Source organism: Tauraco erythrolophus, chromosome 6, assembly GCF_009769465.1.
Source record: "Tauraco erythrolophus isolate bTauEry1 chromosome 6, bTauEry1.pri, whole genome shotgun sequence".
Taxonomy (NCBI): Eukaryota; Metazoa; Chordata; class Aves; order Musophagiformes; family Musophagidae; genus Tauraco; species Tauraco erythrolophus.
The window spans coordinates 70,785,727-70,808,052 of record NC_141470.1 but is presented as its reverse complement, the minus strand read 5'-3'; the positions used below and the strand labels follow the sequence as shown (position 1 = coordinate 70,808,052).

At 56.1% G+C, this 22,326-nt stretch overlaps 1 protein-coding gene across 2 annotated transcripts in view; it reads right to left on the bottom strand.

Annotated features, from left to right (window-relative positions):
* Positions 1-1,716: 1,716 nt before the first annotated feature.
* Positions 1,717-22,326, bottom strand: part of TRIM9 (tripartite motif containing 9) — a 68,345-nt gene continuing 47,735 nt past the window's right edge. The window contains exons 4-13 of one of the 2 annotated variants that reach the window (XM_086612855.1): positions 21,178-21,288; positions 20,463-20,616; positions 17,168-17,325; positions 15,572-15,710; positions 9,176-9,364; positions 6,815-6,856; positions 6,146-6,169; positions 4,916-5,219; positions 3,961-4,123; positions 1,717-1,779 (exon numbers count right to left, since the gene is read on the bottom strand). In XM_086612855.1, coding sequence (XP_086468981.1) covers positions 1,717-1,779; positions 3,961-4,123; positions 4,916-5,219; positions 6,146-6,169; positions 6,815-6,856; positions 9,176-9,364; positions 15,572-15,710; positions 17,168-17,325; positions 20,463-20,616; positions 21,178-21,288 — 1,347 coding nt within the window. The remainder of the gene's footprint in view (positions 1,780-3,960; positions 4,124-4,915; positions 5,220-6,145; positions 6,170-6,814; positions 6,857-9,175; positions 9,365-15,571; positions 15,711-17,167; positions 17,326-20,462; positions 20,617-21,177; positions 21,289-22,326) is intronic. The other variant, XM_086612856.1, reaches the window with a different exon arrangement.

The following is a 22,326-nucleotide window of genomic DNA, read 5'->3' as shown; positions in this document are numbered from 1 at the left end:
TGAGTTCTGTCCATTCTCTGCTGCTGTCTCCCCAGAGGTGCGGTGCGTTGCAGTGACCTGCACGGGGTTGGGATGAGATGGGAACCGAAGGAAGGGGCTGCGTTGGCACAGAGATGCTCGGGGGAGCTCTGCCCTTCTCTCATAAAAGTCCTTTATTAGAACAGCGAACATGACACTTCTCTTCAGTACAGCGGCTGTGTGCAGCTACCATCGCGGTACGGGGGGACGACGTCTTACAATCACTGGGAGTCTAATAAGCACCATGAACATCCTAAAGAACAGGGGATAACGGCTGGGAGAGGAGCCCCGGGTGAGCCGGCCACGGGGGCTCGTCAGGAATTCACCAAAGAGCTGCTCGGCATTGTCCCGCAACGCGGCTCTCCTGCAGCTGAGAGAAACTCCTCGGTGTGAGTCAACGAGATAGCACCCATCCAATAAATTAGGTAAACTTCATACTAGAGCAACAGGGGAACAACCGGGACCGTCCTAGAGGAGGGCGCGCTGGGAGGGAATGGTCTATTTACACTTGTCCGTCTGCTGGACCGGTGCTCCCGCAGCATCCCACCTGATCCCCGTCACGGGTGGGCCAGGCTGGGCATGCTGGCACCCCCTGGCAGCGACAGCGCCACCTCCCCCAGCCCCGCCAGCCGCGCCAGGAGATGGCGAGGGACCCAAAAGCGAAGCGTGGGGACATGCGCATGCAGGCGCCCTCGGCACGGGAACGGGGGGGCTGGCACCAGGCCTGGCGCCCACCACCTCCCGCTCCTCTCCTGCCTCTGAATTACCAGAAAGTCGGGATGGGGAGCAGAGGCTGAGGGGAGGCTGCTGCCGGCAGCGGGCGCATATTCCTGAGTGCGTGGCAGGGCTGTGGCCACCTCTCCTTCCTCCCCATCCTCATCCTTATCCCCATCCCCGACCCCGGGCTCCCCGTCAGACCCTTGGTGCGGAATGAATTCTCCTGTGAACGGAAGGACACTATCAGGTAGTCATTAAGGCTAGGCTTGATACGGCAACTCTAAAAAAATATAATGCTAATCTCCGAAGAGCCGGGCGAGGGCTCTCCGGCGTATGGCTGTGGCGCGCGTGCCAGCGCCGGGCTGCGGGGAGCCGGGGGACAGCACCCGGTGACAGCGTGGCCACCCCCCGCCCCACTGAAACGCCTCGGGGGGGACAAGGGAGAGGGCTGGGTGTTTCGGTAAAGACGTGGAGACTGACTGGTAATCCAGGACCCACCTCTACACGTGACCGAGGGCGCTCTGCAAGAAAGGCCACGGGGGAAAGAAATATCCTGCAAAGTAACGGGGCTGGCGCGGGCGGAAGCTTTCCCGTGGTGGGGGTCCCTCCGTCAGCCCCACGGGAGGCGGAAGCGCTCTGCCAAACGAGACGAAACTGCACCCCCCCCCCCCCTAAAAAAATACTCCCAAACCTCCAACTCAAATCAATAAAACCAAATCTAAAAGCAGACACAGAGGAACATCTCGGGCTACCTAGGTACTTCATCAGCCAAAAAGAGCTAAACAGCGAAGCGCACACACACAGGACAGCGCGGGAGGGCGGAGAGTAGAGGTGGCCAAAAGCCAACGTCTTCCTTCCCGTTTTGCCTCCCCGTCTCCGGCCAGCGGCCAGGCAGGGACCCGGTGGCCGGTCTTGTCCCGCAGGAGTGAATGGGCTGGCTCCTCTCGTCCCGAGAAGAGGCAGCCGGCTCCGGGAGCATCCTCATGGCATGGCCGAGCGCGAAGTGTAGAATTCAGGGACGGGCAGGCCGGTGTGCAGTGTCACCTGCAACGAGAGACAAAGGGCTTGGCTGGGTTCCTCCGTGCCCGGTGAGACAGCCACGGTGCAGCTCCCGGCACAACAGCTGCCCGGGAGAGGCAGGATGCAGCCCACTGCTCCTCCTGCCCTGCCACGCATCCTCCCCGCTGCTGGGGGGCCTGGGAAGGTGGGAGAGGCTGTCCCCAGGACCACGGTGGTGGCTTCATCTTGCTGCTTCATGGCTGGTTTGCGCTGCAGGAGCCCCTACACAACCCCAGTTTAGGGTGGTACCAGTGGTCTCGAGCTCCAGATCTTCCCAGCTGACTGCAGATGGATCCAACAGCTGGCTGCTGGAGAGATGGGACACGGCAGTGGTTGGGTCTCTCTGCAGATGGGATGGACAAAAGGGTATGGAGGGGGCTGAAGGACAGTGAAGGTGCTCTGTACAGGAGACCCCAAGAAGCCCCCGAGGCAAGCATGGGCCGTACAGTGGAGGGGATGTGGTTGCTGGTGGGAGGAAGGACCTTTGTTGGGGGAAGCTGAGCAGCAGCGGGGTGCTCGGGCAGGGTTGTGCTATGGTGTGGGGGGGACACTCCAGTGCAAAAATGGGAGCTACACACAGCCCGGCACCATCCGGGGATGAGGAGCAACATGGCAGAGACTAACGCAGGGACAAAGGGAAAGTGAAGGAGACCTGGTGCTCAGAGTGTCTGGGAAAACCCCGATCCGCAGGCAGGGATACGGGCACGCTCCGCTTGTACGGACTGACTGGGCACGGGGCCACGGACGTGCCGAGGAGCTGTGCACAGGTCACCCAGTTCCTTCCACAAATGCTTTAACTGGCAGCAAAGCAATGTTCCTTCTTTTATTGGAATAGCAGCGTTTTCCCCTTCAGATACAGATTTATAGAAAACTTTGTCTAAAATACAATTATTTCCCTCCTAATTAGAGTCATTTTTCATTACTCGTGCACCTTTGAAGATGGATAATGAAAAGCTTGGGTTTATTAGCAGCCTTTCATCGGCGTCCCATGGGACCCCTCTGTCGTTGTGGGATTTAAGCTCTGCCTTGCCCAGAGGATGGGCAGAAAGCAGAGGGGGGCTGGAAACGCGCTCGCCCCTTCGGGCTGCTTTGGAGGACGGTGGTGGGAATGAAACCCATTCGAGCAGGACGGACTTTTTTAATATTTCCTAATTAAACACTGGCACAGCCCCGGCACGTTGCACGTTCCCCAAGCCGGGGACTCCCCAAGGCCAAGACTTCCCTCCCTGCAGGGCCCTTGGGGTGGGACACTCTGGTAGGGATGCTCCCAGAGTTTGGGATGGTACCGACCAACCTCTGCCTCAGCGCTGCTGGAGAAGTGTCACTGCCTTGGTGACAGTGCAGGACACCCTGATGGACAAAACAGAGCACGCCCTGATCCATGGGTCCCTAATTTACAGAGGTGCCTCTGCCCTTGCAGAGAGGTTGATGCCTTTGACATCTGGTGCAGAAGACCATGCCAAAGTGCTCGACACTCTGAGGTCATCCATCACGTGATGGGCCTTGTGCAGTGTTGGAGGTGTGAGCGGTGGTAGAGCGGACGTGCCCAAGCTGGGCTCGGTGAACGTGGAGCACTCGTTGGGGAAGATGATAGCAGGGATGTGATCAGTGAGAAGTAAAAGGAAAGATGAAAATACCGGATGGGCCCAGGGAGCCACGGCTTGGTGATGGTCAGGAGAGCTGAGAGCTTGGGAGAGAGGGAAAGAAGAGGGCTTTGAAACTCCCCAGAGGAAAACAGGTGCCCTTCTCCCTGGAAATGCTCCTATCTGCCTATCTGGGTCCTGGGAGAGCTGTAAGAGCTGGTGAGGCTCTTGTGGGACAGTCCTACGGTGTGGAGTTGTCAAACCCCATCAACCAGGGAGGGCTGGAGAACCTCGGTTCTTCACCAGCCCTGATGGAGAAACCTGGAGTGAGGAGCCAGAGGCAGGAGCTGTGGCTGCGGAAAGGCCTGTCCTGATTTTGGAGACTCACAGGTGGTTTCAAGTGTAAGTTTAGCTCTTTCCAAGCCTTGCCCCTTGCACGAGAGCCCTCCCCGCTCCACAAAGTCCCCATGCTGCTGAGCACTGACACACACCGCAGTGACAGCGGCGTGAAACGGGGTCTGCCTGCCGGCTCAGCCGCAGGGCTTGCTGCTGTGGTGCTCCAGAGCACCGTCAAAGCACGTACCTGCACGTTTCTGTTGAGGCTGACCGCGGGGAAGAAGAGGCCCTCCAGGTTCTCGAAGGCGACAGGCCCTTGCTGGTCCTCGTTGATGGAGAACGTCAAGGTCCTCCTGGTCAAATCCAGCAGCACTCCCACTGTGGCACCTTTCGTTATCCCACCCTCGGTTCTGCAGGGGTGAGAAGAAGATCAGAGCATCTCTGTGGCTTAATGTCCCTCATGCTCCCAGCACAGGGTTCAGGCCCTGGACCTCAAGGGCTGACGATGCTGAACTTCACAGCCCACCCAGGAGCCATGCTGTGACCTGTGCCCATCCCAGCCACGCTCCCAAGTCCCTGGGCATCTTCCTCAAGCCTCTTGCAGAGGTGCTCTCCGCTTGCCATGATGTCCCCGAGGGCAAAGCTACCTACTAGAGCAGCCACAGCAACACAACCATGGGGGAACGCAAGTGGATCTGGGGAGCAAAGCTTCAGGGCACACTTCAAAACCTGCTGACCCATCAGGGAACAGCCCTCCAGGCTGCGGGAAGGTGACACCAGGCTCTCCCCAAGCTACCGCAAGCTTCAGAGCCTCCAGCCCCACTGTTCCCTGGGGAAAGCGAGCGATAGCTGTGGCACAGGGATGAAGGCAAACGCTGTCTTCCCACTGGGAGAGCTGCAAAGCCTTGGGTGTTAATGGGAAGGGGCTGCAGCACAGGAGCAGTGCCGTGCGTGCTCGGGGGGACAGCTGGCACGGAGAGTCGCAGCAGGCAGGGCAGGAATATCGGAGCAAGGCAGAACCAGGGAGGCAGGGACTGTCCTTCCCTTCAGGCAGGGGCACGTCCTCTAAGAGCGGTGATGAGGAGAGATGTCACCCTGCCCACGGGCACCCGTCAGTGCCACTGGAAAAGCCATAGGCTCTTACTGGGGGCTGAGCTCGGGCTGTGGTCTCTGGGAGGAAGACCCTGTTCCAGACCGCCTACCTGTTGGTGTGGGAATTGTTGTGCATGAACCAGCTCCGGTTATTGTCCACGTACATGGCCCAGGCCTTGTCGTCCTTGCCCAGCATGGCATCCTTCAGGACATCAATGCGTGCCACGCCAAAGGCCGGGTCAGGGTGGTTATCGTAACGATCGATTGACAGCTCCCAGTAATGGAGCCCTTTGGAAAAGCCCGTTTTCCCCAGCACAACCCTGTCATCATAGCTGTTGCAGGTGACAGTCAGGTTGTCATTAGAAAAGATGATGTCAGCGTGGGCAGAGGCAGGATCGAAAGAAAACCAAGCAACTGGAACAACACAAACGACACTGGGTTAGTCTGGCGGGAGCGCAGCCCTCGGCGACCAAGCCACGGGCAGCGGACACGCAACAGCGCATGCGGCATGCGGGGAGCGGCACGGCGGAGGGGGCTTCTGGCTCACGGCGGGCATCTTCCATCAGGGAGGGAGATGAGTCCCGCCTCGTCCCGGGATTGGGATGAGTTTTGCTCTGGCTGCTCCCCAGTGCCTGTCTGTCTCCATCCCGTCCCACTGTCCATCTATCTCAGCTACTGAGCCCACTGGATCCTCACTGTCCCCTAAAACTTGGCCCTAGCAGAAGGAGACGTGTGATCCCGGCCAGGTCTCCAGGCTCTAGCTAACGTAACTTACTCTACGACCGGGGGGTTCCTCATGCAAGTAGGTTTGAGGGTCAGACCCAGCATGGGAATGGGACTCTAAGGATCCACGGATAAACTCTGCGGGAGTATCTGAGGGCCGGCAGTGCTGGGAACCAAAAGCAGGTACGATGGTCTACATTGACAGAGATGAGAAACCTCCCTGCGGAGCAACCGGCCACACGTAAGACAAGAGCAAGCTCATGGGAAGGCTGGAAAACGCCTGGAAACTCCCACGACTCGGTACAGCTGCTGGTTTAAACGCATGGGACTCGGTTACGGAAAAATCAGACAGATACAGCATCACGTCCTGGACAAGACAGAGGCAACGGGGTTTTCACAAGCCACCAGCCCGGTTCCCCAGGTGGTTTTCTCCAGCGGTCCCCGAAACGCGAACTGACACATCCACAAAACACTCTCGCGCCGGCAGGAGTGAACACGGCTCGAAAAACGAAACACTCGGGTGAGATTTCTTCATCGATTTATTGGATCGTTTCACAAGGCAGCTGACATGCACGCGGGTGCCCCGGCTTCGCAGCTCGACCGAGGGGATTCCGTACCTGCCACCATTTTTTTAATGTCAACTGTGGTTATTCCCAGGGAAAGGCATGCGGGAGAGAAAACGGCACGTGAACTCGGGCAAAGAAAGGAACGAGAAACAATTTCTGCTCGCTTGCTGCTCCAGCGAGCGCACGGACCCTTCGGGGTTTTGCGTAAAGGTGGGGAAAGATGGGGCGAGGGTGGGCTCGAGCTTCCCGAGGAGGGAATTCCACTGGGCTGGCCATGGGGCTCCTTCTCCCTAGGGAAGGAATGGGCCTGATCCTGCAGGCTGCTGAGCACCCAGCTGCAACCAGCGCTCGCTCCAATTAGCCTCGAAGGGGCTAATCACCCCCCTTGGCATCTGGCCCGTGATCAGGCGCCCTCAATGAACTGGAATACGTATTGCTCTGAGCAGGGGGATCGCTTCCAGAGCACGGGCTTCAGGTTCTCCTTAAAACCATACGGAGGAAAACTTAAAAGTGTTCGTATCCTACGGCAATCACCGTTCCTCCTCTGACTTTGCCTGCTGCCACGACATCCGAGAGCGTTCTGCAAGCAAAGTAGGGCGTAAGAAATGCCGCTCACTCGCCAAAGAAAAGTTAAAGATTTAAAAAAAAAAAAAAGAAAAAAAAGAAAAAAGGGTCAGCAACACAGAGGAGGTGCCAGTTAATGGTAATAGATATACTTGCCTAATTGAGAGTAAGGCGTTCCTTGTGTCTCAAAATTGCATCCTATAAAGAGATACTACATTTCACACATCACAGCTGAGAAACAACAACCGCTTGAAACACACTCGTGAGATTTAACCATTAAGCATCCAGCCGGCCACGGGAGGTCTGATTCATTAAAAGCCAAAGAGCACGGAGAGGGGTTGCAAATACGACCCAGGAGTTCGAGCACGGACCGTCAGCCGTTTTGGCAAGCATCGCCTCTGGGAAGTGTGGAGTACCTGCTCTTTCCTTGCCAGATCAAGAGCACCAAGTCTGGTCGCTACCTGCTTGGGATGCCAAATCATTGGACTTCCTTCCAGATAAGGGGCTGGGAATTTTAGCCTTGGCAGAATCCCTTGGCTGCTTGGTACGTATTCGCTAGACTGACCCTCAGTTGAATCACTTAAAAAACCCAGATGCTCCTTGGAGGACAGAGCAGCCATCGGTGTGCCCAGGGAATGGTGCCCACCAAGCTCTCCGGGCTGCCTCCTGGCCACGTGTGTGGTCTGGGCAGAAGCGGAGCAGGAGAAGGGGTCCCTGGGGCAGGTGCTTGGCCTCACACCCCTGGCACCCAAAGGGCACCGGGCTGTAGCTTCATCTGCAGCTGCATGGGCAGGATGAGTCAGGGTGCCCTTTGTCCCCTGCAAACACCTCCCGGGAGCTGGACTGCAGCTGGGGACTGATCCAGGAGCTTGTCCTGATCCAGGAGCTTGTCCTTGCCAGGAGGAGAGGGCAACATGAAGACCTGAGTGGGCACTACAGGGAAGGGCATCCATGAAGGGTGCTGTATTTTAAGGAAATCTCTGTCTAGCAATGTGTACTGGTTTCCACCTCTCCTCTGGCAGGGAAGGAGGCTTCTCACCCTGCCGACGTGCGTGTTTGGTGGGAAAGCACCCGGCTGCAGTTGCTCTCCGTGCCGTGCCGCCGGCGAGCGCCAAGCGGCACCTCCTGAGGCTGTTTTAATGAATCACACCCCGCGCCCCTGTTCCAAGAGTGGATTTCGAGGTCTCAGTGCATCACTGCGATACAGCTTCACCCGAGCACGAAACAGCACGGACACAGGCGGGCACATTCCGGATCCCGGTTCGCCCAGTCCCACCACCCCAGCCCGCAGCTGCGGAGCTCCGTACTGCACACACAAGTATCGCTCGCGGCCATCGCGGCGGACCCGCTACACGGGACACAAAGGAAGAAACGTCCGTAACAAAACAGAGTTGAAGCCATTAGTGCACAGCGGTACGATGAGGAAAAAAAAAAAAAAACACATAAAAAGCACAAAGAAAAGAAAGTTGCAGGGCCTCTGGTTATTCTGGCAAAGGTCATGCTGCAGCATTCCTCATTCCGGGTTATGGGATGGAAATCAAACAATCGGGGGCCCCCATTCTTCCTGGGCTTACACCAGAGGAAGCCGTCAATTACTCCATTGGAGTGGTGTAAATCCGGAGTGGCGGAAGAATCAGGGCCCAGGATCTTTAGCGCGGGAAGATGTGCAAAGACCGGTTAGAAAACAGCTCTGAGAGATGCACTGTGCCTGCGGCTCCGTCGCCGGCTGCCTGGCACCATCCCTCGTTCTGCCTGTCCTGCCTACGTCCCACCATGGCCCACCAGGACCGGGTGCAGGGAGGTGAGCAAAGGGCTTGGGGGTGCTGGAGATGAGCGAGGTGTCACGGGAGTGGTTTCCTCTGCTCTGCAGAAAACAAGACTTCGATACGATCACGGCTGGTTTTGTAAAAGCCGAGTGGGCGAGAGCCCACGTCTTCAGGGCCTTAAGGAGCCAGAAGCGCACGGGGTCCGTGAGCTTAGCAGACCTCGCTTGCATCTAGACTTGCTTCTTTCTTAAGAGGGGTCTAGATTTAATGGAGCAAACTAATTTCACGGGACGCATCTCAGCAGAGGCTGCGTTTTCTGGCTGTACAGGGAAAGCGAACCACCGAGGTGTCCCCGCAGGTTTCTCCCAGGGAGGGTCTGTTCTTCTGCCTGCCCCTAGACACAAGATCAGTGCAAACTGGAGATGAGGGATCTGCTCTGCTGGTTGGCCGGGCAAAACGGTTCAGCCATGCCAGCACTGCCAAGAACAGCACCCATGGAAGGAGTTACTGCGCTGCTCCGTCACCCCACGCCTCAAACTGCCCATGCTGGTACGTAGAGATGAACACACCACGAGAACTTCACCGCAGAGAGTGCCTCCACGGCAGGAGCAGGCCACTGACAAACAGAAGGAGTTCCCCCTACCATCCGCATGTCATGGGAAAAACAAACACAACGGAACAAAACAAACAAATACTTTGGAGATGCCCAGAAGCACAGACCAAGAAGAAATGCCAGAGGCACTCGGCTCACCGGCTGAATTCAGGGACTGTAAAGAAGAATGCAAGCTCAGCTGGTGGGCCGAAGATCTTAGCTCAAAGTAGGATCTCCCCGGAAAGCTGGGTTGTAGATTAAGGGTGGAGGAGAAAGGACTCATTCTACGAAGCTGCGATCTTTCCAAAGGCACTGGAAAAGGGAGGGTCTGTTCTTCTGACTGCGTGTCTAAACGTAAGATCAATGCAAACTAGAGATCAGAAATGGGGTCTGCTGGACGGTGTCGCTCCATCACCCCAGACCAGACCTCGGAGCAGAGCACAGACGCTTCGGCACGCACGGACCCTGCTTTGCTGCAGCGAGCGTGCGTACGGTGCGTGGGGCAGAGATGTCCGGTGCTGTGCCACCCAGCGAGACCCTCCAGGAAAGCCTCGCCTCCCCCAGCATCGGCAAGAAAGATATTTTCATCTTCCAAAACGTTCCCATGCCAGCATGACAAATTCAATACGCTTTTCTTTAAAGCCAGTCCTGCACCTCTTCACAGTAACGCACCTAAAAAAATTCACAAGTTACCATGCACCCTTTTCCATCGTTCTTCAGTAAATCTCATACCTTTTTGTGCACATAATTATCAGCCGGTAACGCTGAAAAGGTGTTTTGCGGGGCTGTGCTAAGCTACATAACCCTAAGTACCACCAAGCACCCACCTTACTCAAAGGTTGTTCGGGATGTTGTGTTCCTGGTATCCCTTTGTACCTGTCAAAACACATCTGAGCCTTACAGGAAGAATTTAACTCGTGATAAACAGCAAAACGTCAGAGTAGAGGGAACCTCTCGGGTTATTGGTTTCTGTTCCCTGCTACCACAAACGATCCCCTCCTGCAATTTCCTCCCTAGCCTCATAAAGGGATATGTTAGCATGAAAATGTAGGATCCACCATCCTCTGCACATTCCAGTCAGATAAAGTCCCGAACACTCTATCCCCAGCCTTCCTGTCTCAGCTGTAAATACGGATTGAGCTGGAAACCACGTTAAAACAGATAAAAGGAAGCGTTTCTCTGCACAGCGGATTGGAGCTTCTGCAACTTGTGGCTGCGTGAGGCTGTGGGAGCAAAGAGCGTCAGTGGGTTCAGACACGGGTTAGATCAACTATTATAGAATCACAGAGTCATGGAATGGTTTGGGTTGGAAGGGACCTCAAAGATCATCCAGTTCCAACCCCCCTGCCATGGGCAGGGACACCCTCCACTACACCAGGTTGCTCAAAGCCTCATCCAACGTGGCCTTGAACACTTCCAGGGACGAGGCAGCCACAGCTTCTCTGGGCCAGCTGTGCCAGTGACTCACCACCCTCAGAGTGAAGAAATTCTTCCTTATATCTAATCTAAATATGACAACAAGTCAATAAATGGAGCTCAAGGTGAGGGAGGGACGTGCCCTCTAACATCTGCCAACAGTGAGAGGAACTACTACCAAGAGTAGCTGTGCTCGTGACTCTCCCTAAGTAGCATCTAAGGTTCCTACAGCTCCTCGCAGTGTATTTCCCCTTGTGCTGTTCACCCCTTTCCAAAAACCGCTGGTTAAAAAGCCCTGGTTGTTGCTGAGGGTCACTCCATGGCTGGTAAGGAACTTAAAGTTGAACTCCAGACGAGGAACTCTTCCAAAAGAAGAGAAAAGCTGCTGGTGCTCAACTAGGCTGGGGAGGGGCTCTCAGGCCATGGTGCCCAAGCCCCTTTGCCACATCCAAAGCAGTGTGGCCAGCAGGTCCAGGGAGGGGATTCTGCCCCTCTACTCTGCTCTCCTGAGGCCCTCCCTGCAGTGCTGCATTCAGCTCTGGAGTCTCCAACATCAGAAGAACATGGAGCTGCTGGAGAGGGTCCAGAGGAGGCCACAAAGACGACCCGAGGGCTGGAGCACCTCTGCTATGGAGACAGGCTGAGAGAGTTGGGGCTGTTCAGCCTGGAGAAGAGAAGGCTCCCGGGAGACCTTCCAGCAGCCTTCCAGTTCCTAAAGGGGCTACAGGAAAGCTGGAGAGGGGCTTTGGACAAGGGTGTGTAGTGACAGGACAAGGGGTGATGGTTTTAAACTGAAAGAGGGGAGATTTTGATTACATATAAGGAAGAAATTTTTTACAATGAGGGTGGTGAGGCACTGGCACAGGTTGCCCAGAGAAGTTGTGGCTGCCCCATCCCTGGAAGTGTTCAAGGCCAGGTTGGATGAGGCTTTGAGCAACCTGATCTAGTGGAAGGCATCCCTGCCCATGGCAGGGGGGTTGGAACTAGATGATCTTGAAGGCCCCTTCCAACCGAAACCATTCTATGAATCTATGATCCCCAGGGTAGCAGAGGTGGCCAGGAGCGGCTGCTCGTTATGGTGGTAGAGTGGACCAAGCATGAGAACCTGGGAGAGGGGACAGCAGGGCACAGGGTGTGACAGGGCAGGGGTCCCTCCCCAGTCCTCTGCCCCTAGGCTTCAGTTTTGCACAAGAAACAAGAAGCCAAAACCAGGCTTGCCTTGAAACTCTGCAGCCATGCCTGAAGCTGGAGACTCAGAGCAGCCGAGAGAAAGGGGAGCGGAGGCAGCTCCCGGCACACGGCTCTTCCCCCGCGCTGGCTCCCAGTGCTCGGCTGCAGGCAGCACAGGCAGCACATGCCCAGGAGAGTGTGGCTGAAGGCATGAAGCAGCCCAAAGGAAGGGCTGAGGTGTGGGCAGTCAGGGGGACCTGGGGAAGGGTGATGATGGACCACTGGGTTTCGGCAGGAGGGAGGTTGAACCTCTGTACCACCCAGGAGAGCAGATCTGGGCCTGGGGAGTAGGCAGGGACAGTCTCCAGACCTGCCAAGCTCCTCCTCTCTGCCTCTATCTGAGGCAAGCTGGTCCTTCATACCACCGTCCAGCTTGGTGGACAGCCCATGGAAAAAAATGACACTGGAAGGACTCAGAAGCCATCTCAGAAAGTCTTCTAGAGAAAAGCAAGCCAGCAGCCAGCCCACCTACAGTCTCTAATCCCACTGCAACCGAGAGGTCTCCTCCTCTGTTCCTTGCCACCATGCCTCAGGTGCCTGTTCCTGGGAGCGGCCGTTTGCATCCCACCATGACCAGCAGATCAGAGCCAGGGGCTTCTGCACAGCCTCTCTGAGGCTGCTCTCACCGCAGCCATGAACGCACCAAGGAACCACCGGCTGTGGGTAGGGTGAAAATGGGAACGTGGCAAGAGGAAAACAAACTGAGTCCCGAAGTCAGCAGGAGACTGGCCAGAGGATGGAAAATCTGCTGGATGAGGAAAGACCAAGAGAGCTGGGGCTGCCTAGACCAGGAGAGGAGGCTGGGGGGAGACTTGAGGTCTCCCAGGGGTGAGGACAGTCCAGCGGTGCTGTCATCGGCCAAGCTTTGTAAGCTGCCTGTGCACTGGGACAGGACTGGCAAACTTTATTCCAGACCAATTTCCAAGCCTGCAGCTGAACTTCACTCAGGTGCTGAAGAAACAGAGAGCTCAAGCCAGGCCCCACATTGCAGCAATGTCCTGAGAGGCACCGGCTAAGGTGGGACAAGGCAAGAGATCCTCCTAGTGAAACAGCCTAGGGAGAGGACACCGCTCAAGGTAAGGACCGTGGCCTTCAGCCCTTGCGTCTGTTTGGCTGTGCTGATGATGAGGATCTTCCTCCCTGGGAAGCCCCAGAGGGCCCAGCCGGTGGGAAGCGCTCTGGGACACAGACCTTCTGCCAGCCAGGAGCCACCTTGCCTGGCTGGTGGCACCAAGCACCAGCTTCGAAGAGTGAACTGCAATTTCCTCAGCTGGAAAATGTAGTTTCCTTTGGGATGAGCAGGAGAAGATGTGCCACGCCACGGGCTGGGAAGGTGCTTCGCGCCTTGCTGTAGGCTTGTGCGTGTGCCAAATTCCCGTGGGACATTCCCGTCAGTGCTGCCTGGCTCACTGTGGTTGTTTGGCTGCACAGAACCGCAGAGACGTGCTTGCAGAGGGCCCAGACACAATTTTACCCTCTTCTCATCCTTGTTCTCTTCTGATGCTGAGACCCTGCAAGACATTTCACCCCCGCCGGCCTCTACAGCCCATTCCACCGCTCCTTGAAGGCACAAGAAAGACTTCAGTTAACTTCCACAGGCTGCAGAAAAGGACCTTGTGTGCTCGGACTAGAAGCCAGCTTTTAAACCACACCCTCTAAGCAGAATTTCTCCTACCCACTTACAGCGGGCCAGCCCTCTTTGGAGAGATGTTCTCTTCGTATCGAGCCCGTCTCTTCTTTTGTCCCCTCTTGCCGCCCGAACGCTTTGCCGCGAGCTGCAGAGCACGGCTGAAGGGGAAAGCTGAGCCCACTGCGGATAAAACAGCACTTAAAGGCCTGATGCTGCTGTAAAGGCCGGAAAGAAAAGCCCAACCGAGAGCTGTGATGTGCGAGACCGCTCTATTCAACACATCCCTCGGATATCTGGAAGCTGCACACGGATGTCATTTATTTCACTTGGAGTCTGAGAAGCTCAGACGGCCTCCAAGAGCAGAAAATGCTCCAGGTCCATTTGACTTTTTCTCCCTCTTTCTTTCGTGCTGGAATAACAAACGCAAAAGCCCACTCGGTGAATGCAGCGAACTTTCCTCCGATGCTCAGAGGAGTGAAAGTTCTTTTTGCTGGCACCGACCGAGGCAGCAGCCCCAAGCACAGCCTGGCCTGCTGGGACCACCCACAGCTATTTTCTCCAAGATTCCTTCCTATTTCGGAGCCGCGCGATTGGCGAGCGTGGCTTGACAGTGACAACACCTATGAGAGGAAAGGAGAGCTGGAAAGATGATAATGAGGACCCTGCAAACCCCTGCCTGGGAGGACGTAAAGCCCAACTGGTTTTGGTTAGGAAACTGTGTCTCAAATGCTTCTCATGAGACAGAAGTGTGATGGCAAGCCAAAGCTCTGCTGTGTCCTGCAAAGGCTGGGGAAGCCATGTAGTGAAAGGGATGAGAACTGCTGACCTTCAGGCCTTGGGAGTGGTCCTGGCCACCGCTGGATCCAGGTTGTCCCGTCCCTGGCTCTCCAGCGGAACACTGCAGCTTCCTCGACAGCAGTGCCCAGCTGTGCAAACACGCACGCAGCTCTCAGACAGATGTGCCAAGGCCTTTGTGGCTTGTGATTTGAGTCTTCTGCCTCTTGTATGAGAAGGTTTGTCATGGGTTTGCTCTCCACTCTACCTCTGCCACATGAGTCCCATTCCTTGCTGACCTGTCCTGCCCACCCATCCAAACCTGGTACATGCCCCTTCCAAACTGGAATGGTTGTCTCCTGCAGATGAGTGCAGGCAAGTGAAAATGCTGTGCACAGCCTTGCACTGCTTTTGTCTTCTATTCTTTCAGCAGAAAACCTTTTTTTCTCCTTGCTCAAAGCCACCAGAGATGCTCTGTGGCAAGAAAGATCTCACCCTCCTTCCACCCCACAGCAGCCCCACAAGCTGTGTCTTTCCTTCTGTCCCTGGATTGATCTGCTGGCAGCTGCTGGGACTGCAGGAATGTGCTGCTGCTCTAGAACCAGGTCTGGCAACGCTTGGAAAAGGCAGATTTTAGTCTGGGAGTAAGGAAAAGAGATTCCACCAAGTGTGGAAAACTCCCAAGGAAGGGTTTCTTGCCTGGCAGCAAGGTTAGGGGGTGGCAGATGCACTGGTGGGGGCTGATTCCTTCCTTCACAGCTGCATCACCTGCTGCTTCCGACTCCCACCTCGTTTCTCGGAGCTAGCCTCACAACTCTCCACCTGCATGCCAGAAGGAAGCCCATTTTCCGCGACAGACTAGGCACCTGATGTGCCAAACGTACCTAAAGTCAGGTGGGAAGACTCCTCTGCAGCCTGCAAGTGGGTGTTTAATACCCTAATGGAGCGCCCGCTGGCACGGGGGCGATGCAGAGGACGACGGCGCCGCTGCCCGCGCACCCCACGGGTCTGCGGGGACACCCGGGTGGCTCCGCGGTCCCTCCGCGCTCTGCCGGGTGCTGCCAGGGGCCGGAGGAGACACGGGGTGGTTACGGTGGTGTGCAGCCATGCACAGCCCGGAGTGTCTCAGGAGCGACGTCGGCAGCGTTGGTTTGTTTTAAACGGAATTAACGACAACATCTGAGCTTCCCTTTGCGGAACACAAACCCCGCTGCAAGCAAATTTTAAATACCTCTCCGCAGGGTGCCTCTCACTGTACCTCCCCAAAGAGCATCTTCTGCAAAGGAAAGGGGTGAGAGAGAAATTCTGGCACTGCTCAACGCTCCTGCCACAGCCTTTCCCTTCCCGTCAGCGCTGGCTTTCCTGCGGTGATTGCCCAGGTCCCGGAGGACCGGCGGAGCGGTTCCCCGTAGCGCAGTGCCAAGCTCGGGGGTGCCAGATGGGCCCCACACGCGGGTGTGAGCAGCGTCCGAGCGTGTCGGGCGGGAGCTGTCGCAACGCCTTACCCTCGGATGTCTGGAGGACCAGGGTCTTGCTGTAGGGGCTGACTCCCGTTTTGTTGAAGGCTTTGACACGGGCGCTGTACGTGCTGTTGAAGTGAAGCCCGTCCACCGTGCACATGGTCTCCTTGCCCACGTACACCTCCTGCAAAGCAAGCACAGGCACGGGTCAGTGCCCCAACCACGGATGCCAGGGTGGGAGCGCAGCTCCCGGCAGCCGCGGTGCGCAGGGTTCAGCCACGCTCCGCTCCCTGGGGCAGCGTTATGGGCGCTGGATATGGCTAAAGCAGAGCACAACGGCCCTGGGATTTGTTCCTTGACAACACTGTGCCATAAAACCAGTTCCTGTAGGGGAAGGAGATGCTCTTCATGTTGGACCAAGCCATAAGGCATCAATCCCAGCTGGGCTCTGACTGAATCCTGCAAGAGCTCTGTGGGATCTGTGCAGACTGAGCCCAGGACACGGAAACATCCTTGCCAGAAACAATTTTGTGTGCTCGTGGGTGGCAGGATCAAAGTGTTCCTTGAGAGAAAACAAGGTGGTCATGTGGAATGGGTGCTGCCTCCCTGGCGTGTCACGCTTCTGCTGCCATAGCCCCGCTCAGAGGGACAGAGCTGGGCGACGGGGACAGCAGTGAACTGGCCCACAGGCTACTGAAACTTTTTGCAAGGGCATGTAGTGACAGGACAATGGGCAATGGCTTTAAACTGAAAGAGGGGAGATTTAGATTAGATATTAGATTATTATAGATTATTACTATATATACATTACATATATTACATTATAGATTATTATTACATATTATATAAATTCTTCCCTCTGAGTGTGGTGAAGCACTGGAACAGGTTGCCCAGAGAAGTTGTGGATGCCCCATCCCTGGAAGTGTTCAAGGCCAGGTTGGATGAGGCTTTGAGCAACCTGGTGTAGTGGAAGGTGTCCTTGCCCATGGCAGGGGGCTTGGAACTGGATGGTCTTGAAGGTCCCTTCCAACCCAAACCGTTCTAGGATTCTATGATTCTCTCTCCAGATCCCACCCATGGCACCTCTCTTCTGCCCCAACTGCTCTGGCTCCTGCCTGGCTGAGTTTCTTGAGGATGGATTCAGAAAATGCGATGGGCTTGTCCCTGCTCCTGCTCTCGGTGGATGTGAACATGCCAGGATAATTACCAGCGTGTCAAATCAGAGAAAAATCATATTTTAATTGTGTAATTAGAACAATTTAAAAGCCCTCAGGCCTTAAGCACCTCTGCTTGCTGGCAGCTGGCAAACCAGGAGTCTTTCACGGCAATTAGCACACCTTGCATGAGATATTTAGCAACCTGAAAAGATGGAGCTTCAAATACGTTCTTTGCCTTTGTAAGTCATATTGGTCACTGGAAAGGTATTTCCACCCCCTCAAATCACCTTGCCCCCAAAAGATCCCACAGCTTCTCTGCACCGTTGGCCTCCCCAGACACCCCAGAAGCGAGCCTCATGCTTCCAGGAAAGGAGGGGACTTGCAAAAAGTCTGGAGAACTCTTTGGTCCCTTCGTGGCACGGCGATACCGGAGCCAGGAGCGACGCTTTGCCGCTGGGACTGGCTTCACGCTCCCAGCACCTACCCTGAACTGGCCGCCGTTGCCATCATCGAGCTCCAGGATGTATCCTTCCACCTGCACCGTCGACAAGGGGGGCTGCTTCCAGGACAAGGTGGCACTGTTGTTGTGGGTGCAACACTCCTCGAGCTGCAGGATCGGGGGGGCCGGCACTGGGGAGGAAACTAAACCCAAATTAGTGTAACCCTGGCTGCTGGCACCACCGAGGAGGAGCGGGGGGATGGCAGCGATGTGCAAGTTCCAGCTGGAGCACAGAGGATGCGTTTATTGCCTGGGAAGCCAGCATGGCACAAGGGATGTAACTGTGATCTGACTGGTGTGAGGTGGGGAGGAAGCAGAAAGGACCATTCTCCAAACAAGCTCCACCGAATTCCTCCGCCTCGCAGCCTGGTGAAGCTGAAGTTTCCCCAGAGCTTCTGTGCTTTCTTCCCATTTTCGAAGGAATTTTGGTGAAATACAGCAGCGCAACAATATACCTGGTACAGAACAATACACCTGGTACAGAACCACCTGGACTCTTCACAGCAGCCAGTCCCAAACTGGGGACACGCTCCCAAGAGCTGGCTGCAGCTGAGGGCTTGGCTTTATGTACAGCCCAGCAGCACACGCTGCTCCGCTCTTCCACCACTCAAATCCGCTGCAACAAAACAAGCGATGCCCGAATGGCAGAGATGAACCTCAGGCCCTGCAGAATAGGGAGGCCCTGGTTTGTTTTTTTTCCTCCCTTCTGAGGAAAGGCTGAGAGAGCTGGGTCTCTTTAGCTTGGAGAAGAGGAGACTGAGGGGGGACCTCATTAATGTTTATAAATATGGAAAGGGTGACTGTCATGAGGATGGAGCCAGGCTCTTCTCAGTGGCATCCAATGATAGGACAAGGGGAAATGGAGATAAGCTGCAACATAGGAGGTTCCGCTTAAACATGAGGAAGATCTTCTTCCCAGTAAGGGGAACAGAACACTGGAACAGGCTGCCCAGAGAGGTTGTGGAGTCTCCTTCTCTAGAGATGTTCCAAACCCTCCTGGACACGTTCTTGTGTGATCTGATCTAGGTGGTCCTGCTCCAGCACGGGGATTGGACTACATGATCCTTTGAGGTCCCTTCCAACCCCTGACATTCTGTGATTCTGTGATTCTTTTTGCTCTGGCAGAGTCTGGGAGGTGACCACAGGAACGGCGAGGCTTGGTGAAGAGGTGAGTGTGTCCCTCAGCGATGCTGGTTTGGTGGAACTCTGCCAAAGAAGGCTCAGGGTCCTTCCACACTGTCCTGAGCAGAGCACCCACTCCGGGGGCGAGGGCAGGCTGGTTCCCACGGGGCTGTCCCCTCTGCCAGCGTGGCCAGCGAACAGCTCTCGCTGCCAAACACCTCCCTGGGGGGCACAAGGGGCACAAGGACATTTCACAGAGGTCTCTAAACAGGCACCAGACAGTCCCCATCCTCGGCCTCTGCACGCGGAGCTGGGACACTGTGCACCCTACGGCCCCCCACCAGCTACGCAGGGGACATAAAGGATGGTCAGGGCTTTTTCTGCTCCAACTGCTGTACCTGGGCATCTGCAGGTGTGTAACGCAGCCTGCTTCTGCTCCTGAAACATCTCATCCCCTGGCCAGGGAGAGCTCTCCCAAACCTCCTCTCAACAGAGCTGCTTGTCCTCCATCCTCATCCTCACTGCCCAAAGGCTGATAAGAGCCACTGGAAAGAAGATGTGGAGAATCCAGACAAGACATGGAGGAGCACAGATGTCTGGGAAAGCAAAGATGGACTCACTGGCAAAGGTTCACCATTCACCACCTCCCTCTGTGACTCCTCCACCTCCTGGGTTGGATCCTTAGCAGGAACCACCAGGCTGAGGGCCTGGAGAAAAACCTCGTGTTACAGCTGACACAGCAGAAGGGATGCTGCTCCTGCCCAGCACGTGCTGGCACTGGATGCGGGATGCCCTGTACCTACTGCTCACCTCCACTCTTCATCGAGAGCTCTGGCATTGCCCTGCCTCCCCTGGTGCCACGACGGGTGTCTGGGATCCAAACCCCACCTTTGGCAAAGTCTACAAAACACAACAACTTATTTCCACAGGGAGGGTGAGACAAGAGGACAGCCTCTGCCAGCTCTGCCCGGCCTCCACGCAGGGCAGGCAGCTGAACTGGCAGTAGACTTGCTCTCATTAATTAAAAACACCTCCCCGGGGCTAAACTGAAAGAAGGGAGGGCAGGAACACGCCAACGTCTCCGTGACTTGCGTGTAAGCAGAACCACAGCCCAGCCCTGGCTGGGTTTGGCTCCCTTTGCCATCCCCAAACACTACTGACCCTTCAAATTAACGGCCCGGCTAACGACGAGCACCGACTGGCGCTCCCAGCAGCCGTGGCCAGCGCACCCCTCTTGCTGCAGCACACACCAGCGGGGTCACTGCTCCAAGATGCTCGTTATCGGTGCAGAGGAAGCGCGTGGCCAAGAGCCTTCCTGTGTCTGACCACTGAGAAACGCTGGCGTGTGCCAACGGTTCCTGAGGCAGGAAGTCCAGCCGTGACGGCGATGAAGAACCATGCCAGACTGGTGGCCTTTCCTCCAGGCAGCTGAAGGTACAGGCTCACGTTCAAGGTCCTCCTGAGCTTCCCTGCCTCGCAGCCCATTTGCATCTTCGTCAGCTTCCCAGGGCTTGCCAAGTGGCAAATTGCTCAGAGGTGGCAGCGGCTCCGCTGCTTCCTGCAAAGCGACGCGAACGCAGCGGCTTTCCGTGCTACAGGAGAGCGAGCACAGAGGGAACGGAGGACGAGGAGGAAATTAAAATTGAGATGAAGGGCTGAAACAACAGGGAGGAGAAGGGAGGGAGGAAAGACCCCGAGCTAAGTGGCGTGGCTCTTTGTGGCTTTGTGTTTGGAGGGACAAGGTGGCTGCCCGCAGCAGGCAGCTCACTAGCTGGCCCATGCCAGGTGCTGCTCAGCACTGAGGTTTGGTGCTCAGCACCTTGTGCTGCTCCTGAGACTCTGGAGCCAACCTCCACCAGCTGACGAGTCTGGCCTTCCTGGCACTGCTGAGTGCTTTCAAAAGCACTGCCAGGCAAAACCAAGCTCCCTGCACCTTGACTGGGCACACAGCTGCCCGGGGAGCAGGGACAGGGAGGCAGATGGGTGCCCAAGGGTGCAAAATACACAGGAATGGGCATAACTCTGGGTCTGTGCTGCCAAATCTTGCTGGGAGAAGACGAGAAACTCTTTTCTGCTGCCCCTTCCGTGTGACGAACCGCATGGAAGCACTCAGCATGAGCAGAGACAGGTTTTTGAAACGCACTGGAAATATTCTTACCTTTCATCTGCACGAAGTCCAGCTGATGGATGGACTGTAGCAAAGGAGCGTTGTCAAGGTTCAGGTCGAAGTCCGTGGTCATCCGGGGCGTGAGCGTCCCCTTTCCCCACTGGTCCTCGGTTAAGTGCACTCTCCTGATGAGAGCGTCGGAGATCTGGTGGCAAGGAGTGGCCTCAGCTGCCAAGGGCCAGCTGGGCCACATGCCATGCCCCGTCCCTGCCCTCCTTTCCACCCTCCCTGCACCTCCCTGGCTGCCACTGAAGGCTGGGACGTCACACATGGTTTCCAGCATCGCCCTTCGCTGCGGGCTCAGGTTGGCAGAGTGACTCCAGGAGCTCTGGGGACTATTTCAAAGGCAGGGTCTAGTATCAAAGGGACCAGCCCTGGAGTGAACGGTGGGATGCAGTTCTCCAGTGCTGTGTGCCCGTCTCTGGCTGGAGAACCACGAGACAGCACGTTACGATCACTGCTCCAGAGACACACCACTGTCTGCCACAACCCTCTGGGCAGAGTAAGAAACATCCCTGGCCGGGTTCTGCTTCTGTCCTGCTGTGAACCTGGAGGTGATGAGAGGTTGGTCCTAGATTTTACAGCTGGAAAAGTTGGGGACATCATTTCTGGGATAACTCCCTGGCCTCTCGTGTGTTACCCCAGGGCCCTCGGCTGTGCAACGCCTTTCCCCTCATAGCCCAGGCGTGAGCCCCTCCACACCGACCTGCAGGAAGCCGCTGGGGTCGTTCTCCTTGATGACTTCCAGGCAATACTCCATCAGGCCCGTGGTCTGGCGCAGCTTGACCGTGCAGTGGGAAATCTGGTCTCGCACCACCTGCGACAGGACAAGGAGAGCGGCGTTGCTCGGAGCTGTGGGGTTTGGGGAGACGGGGAGCAAAGGGGTTTCGGTGCGGCGTGGGCACAGGGATGGGGTCAGGGCAACGCAAAGGGAGATGAAGACTCCAGGGAAAAGAAAAAGGCAGAACTGGCCAAGACTCATACATCAAATTCCAGATTCTTGAAAACCTGGGGAACAACAAAAAGCCTTGTTAAGCTCAAAATGATTAACCCATGTAATTATTCAAAGCAGCAGGGCAGTTCCATGCTCTGTCTTTAATTAAAGAAACGTGAAGCTGCTGCCCTACGTGTCCTCGGCACGGAGCCGGGCTGCGGGGCTGGTGCCAGGGCAGCTGCACCCAACCACTCTGGCTAAAGAGCGAGCCTGGTATTTTGGCATTTCCAAGAGGAATGAATGCACCACCTCCCCCAGCTTCAGCTCTGACTAACAATCTGGTTGAGACGCCCATCTGCCCATCAGCTGAGATGGACCATGCTGCAGAACCACCTCATTTTCTCCATTGGCTGCAGCGGAAGCCTGGGGATGGTGTGCTGGTGCAAGGAGATAAATCCTGCACGCCCTGTGGCAGGGCTCCCTACGGCATGCCAAGCTCTGCCAGGCTGCACGCTAAAGCATGTCTTCTTGCACCCATGGCTGGTTCTCCCAGGGGAACATCCTTCAGCATCCCAGCAGTGGAGGTCAACCAAGCGTGTGGTTTGGCCGGTGCCTGCGGGCTCTGCTGACCTTCCCTGAAACACAGCGGGGAGGACACGGGGTTCAGGCTCTGACACCCCAAGGATGTATTGGAAGGTCGGCTGGTCCCTCAGAGCAACTGCGAAGTGCTCCCTCATGCTGAATCCCTGCAGAAGGAGGCTGGGCAAGTCTGCACCTGGCATCGGCGTGATTCCTTCAGCAGGACAGGCAGATAGACCTGGTGGTGGATGGGAGATGGGCAGAGTGCCTCAAGAAGAGAGATTTTACGCTTTAGAGGAACATGTCTACGGCAGATAATTTTTTTTTTTTTTCTGGAAGAAC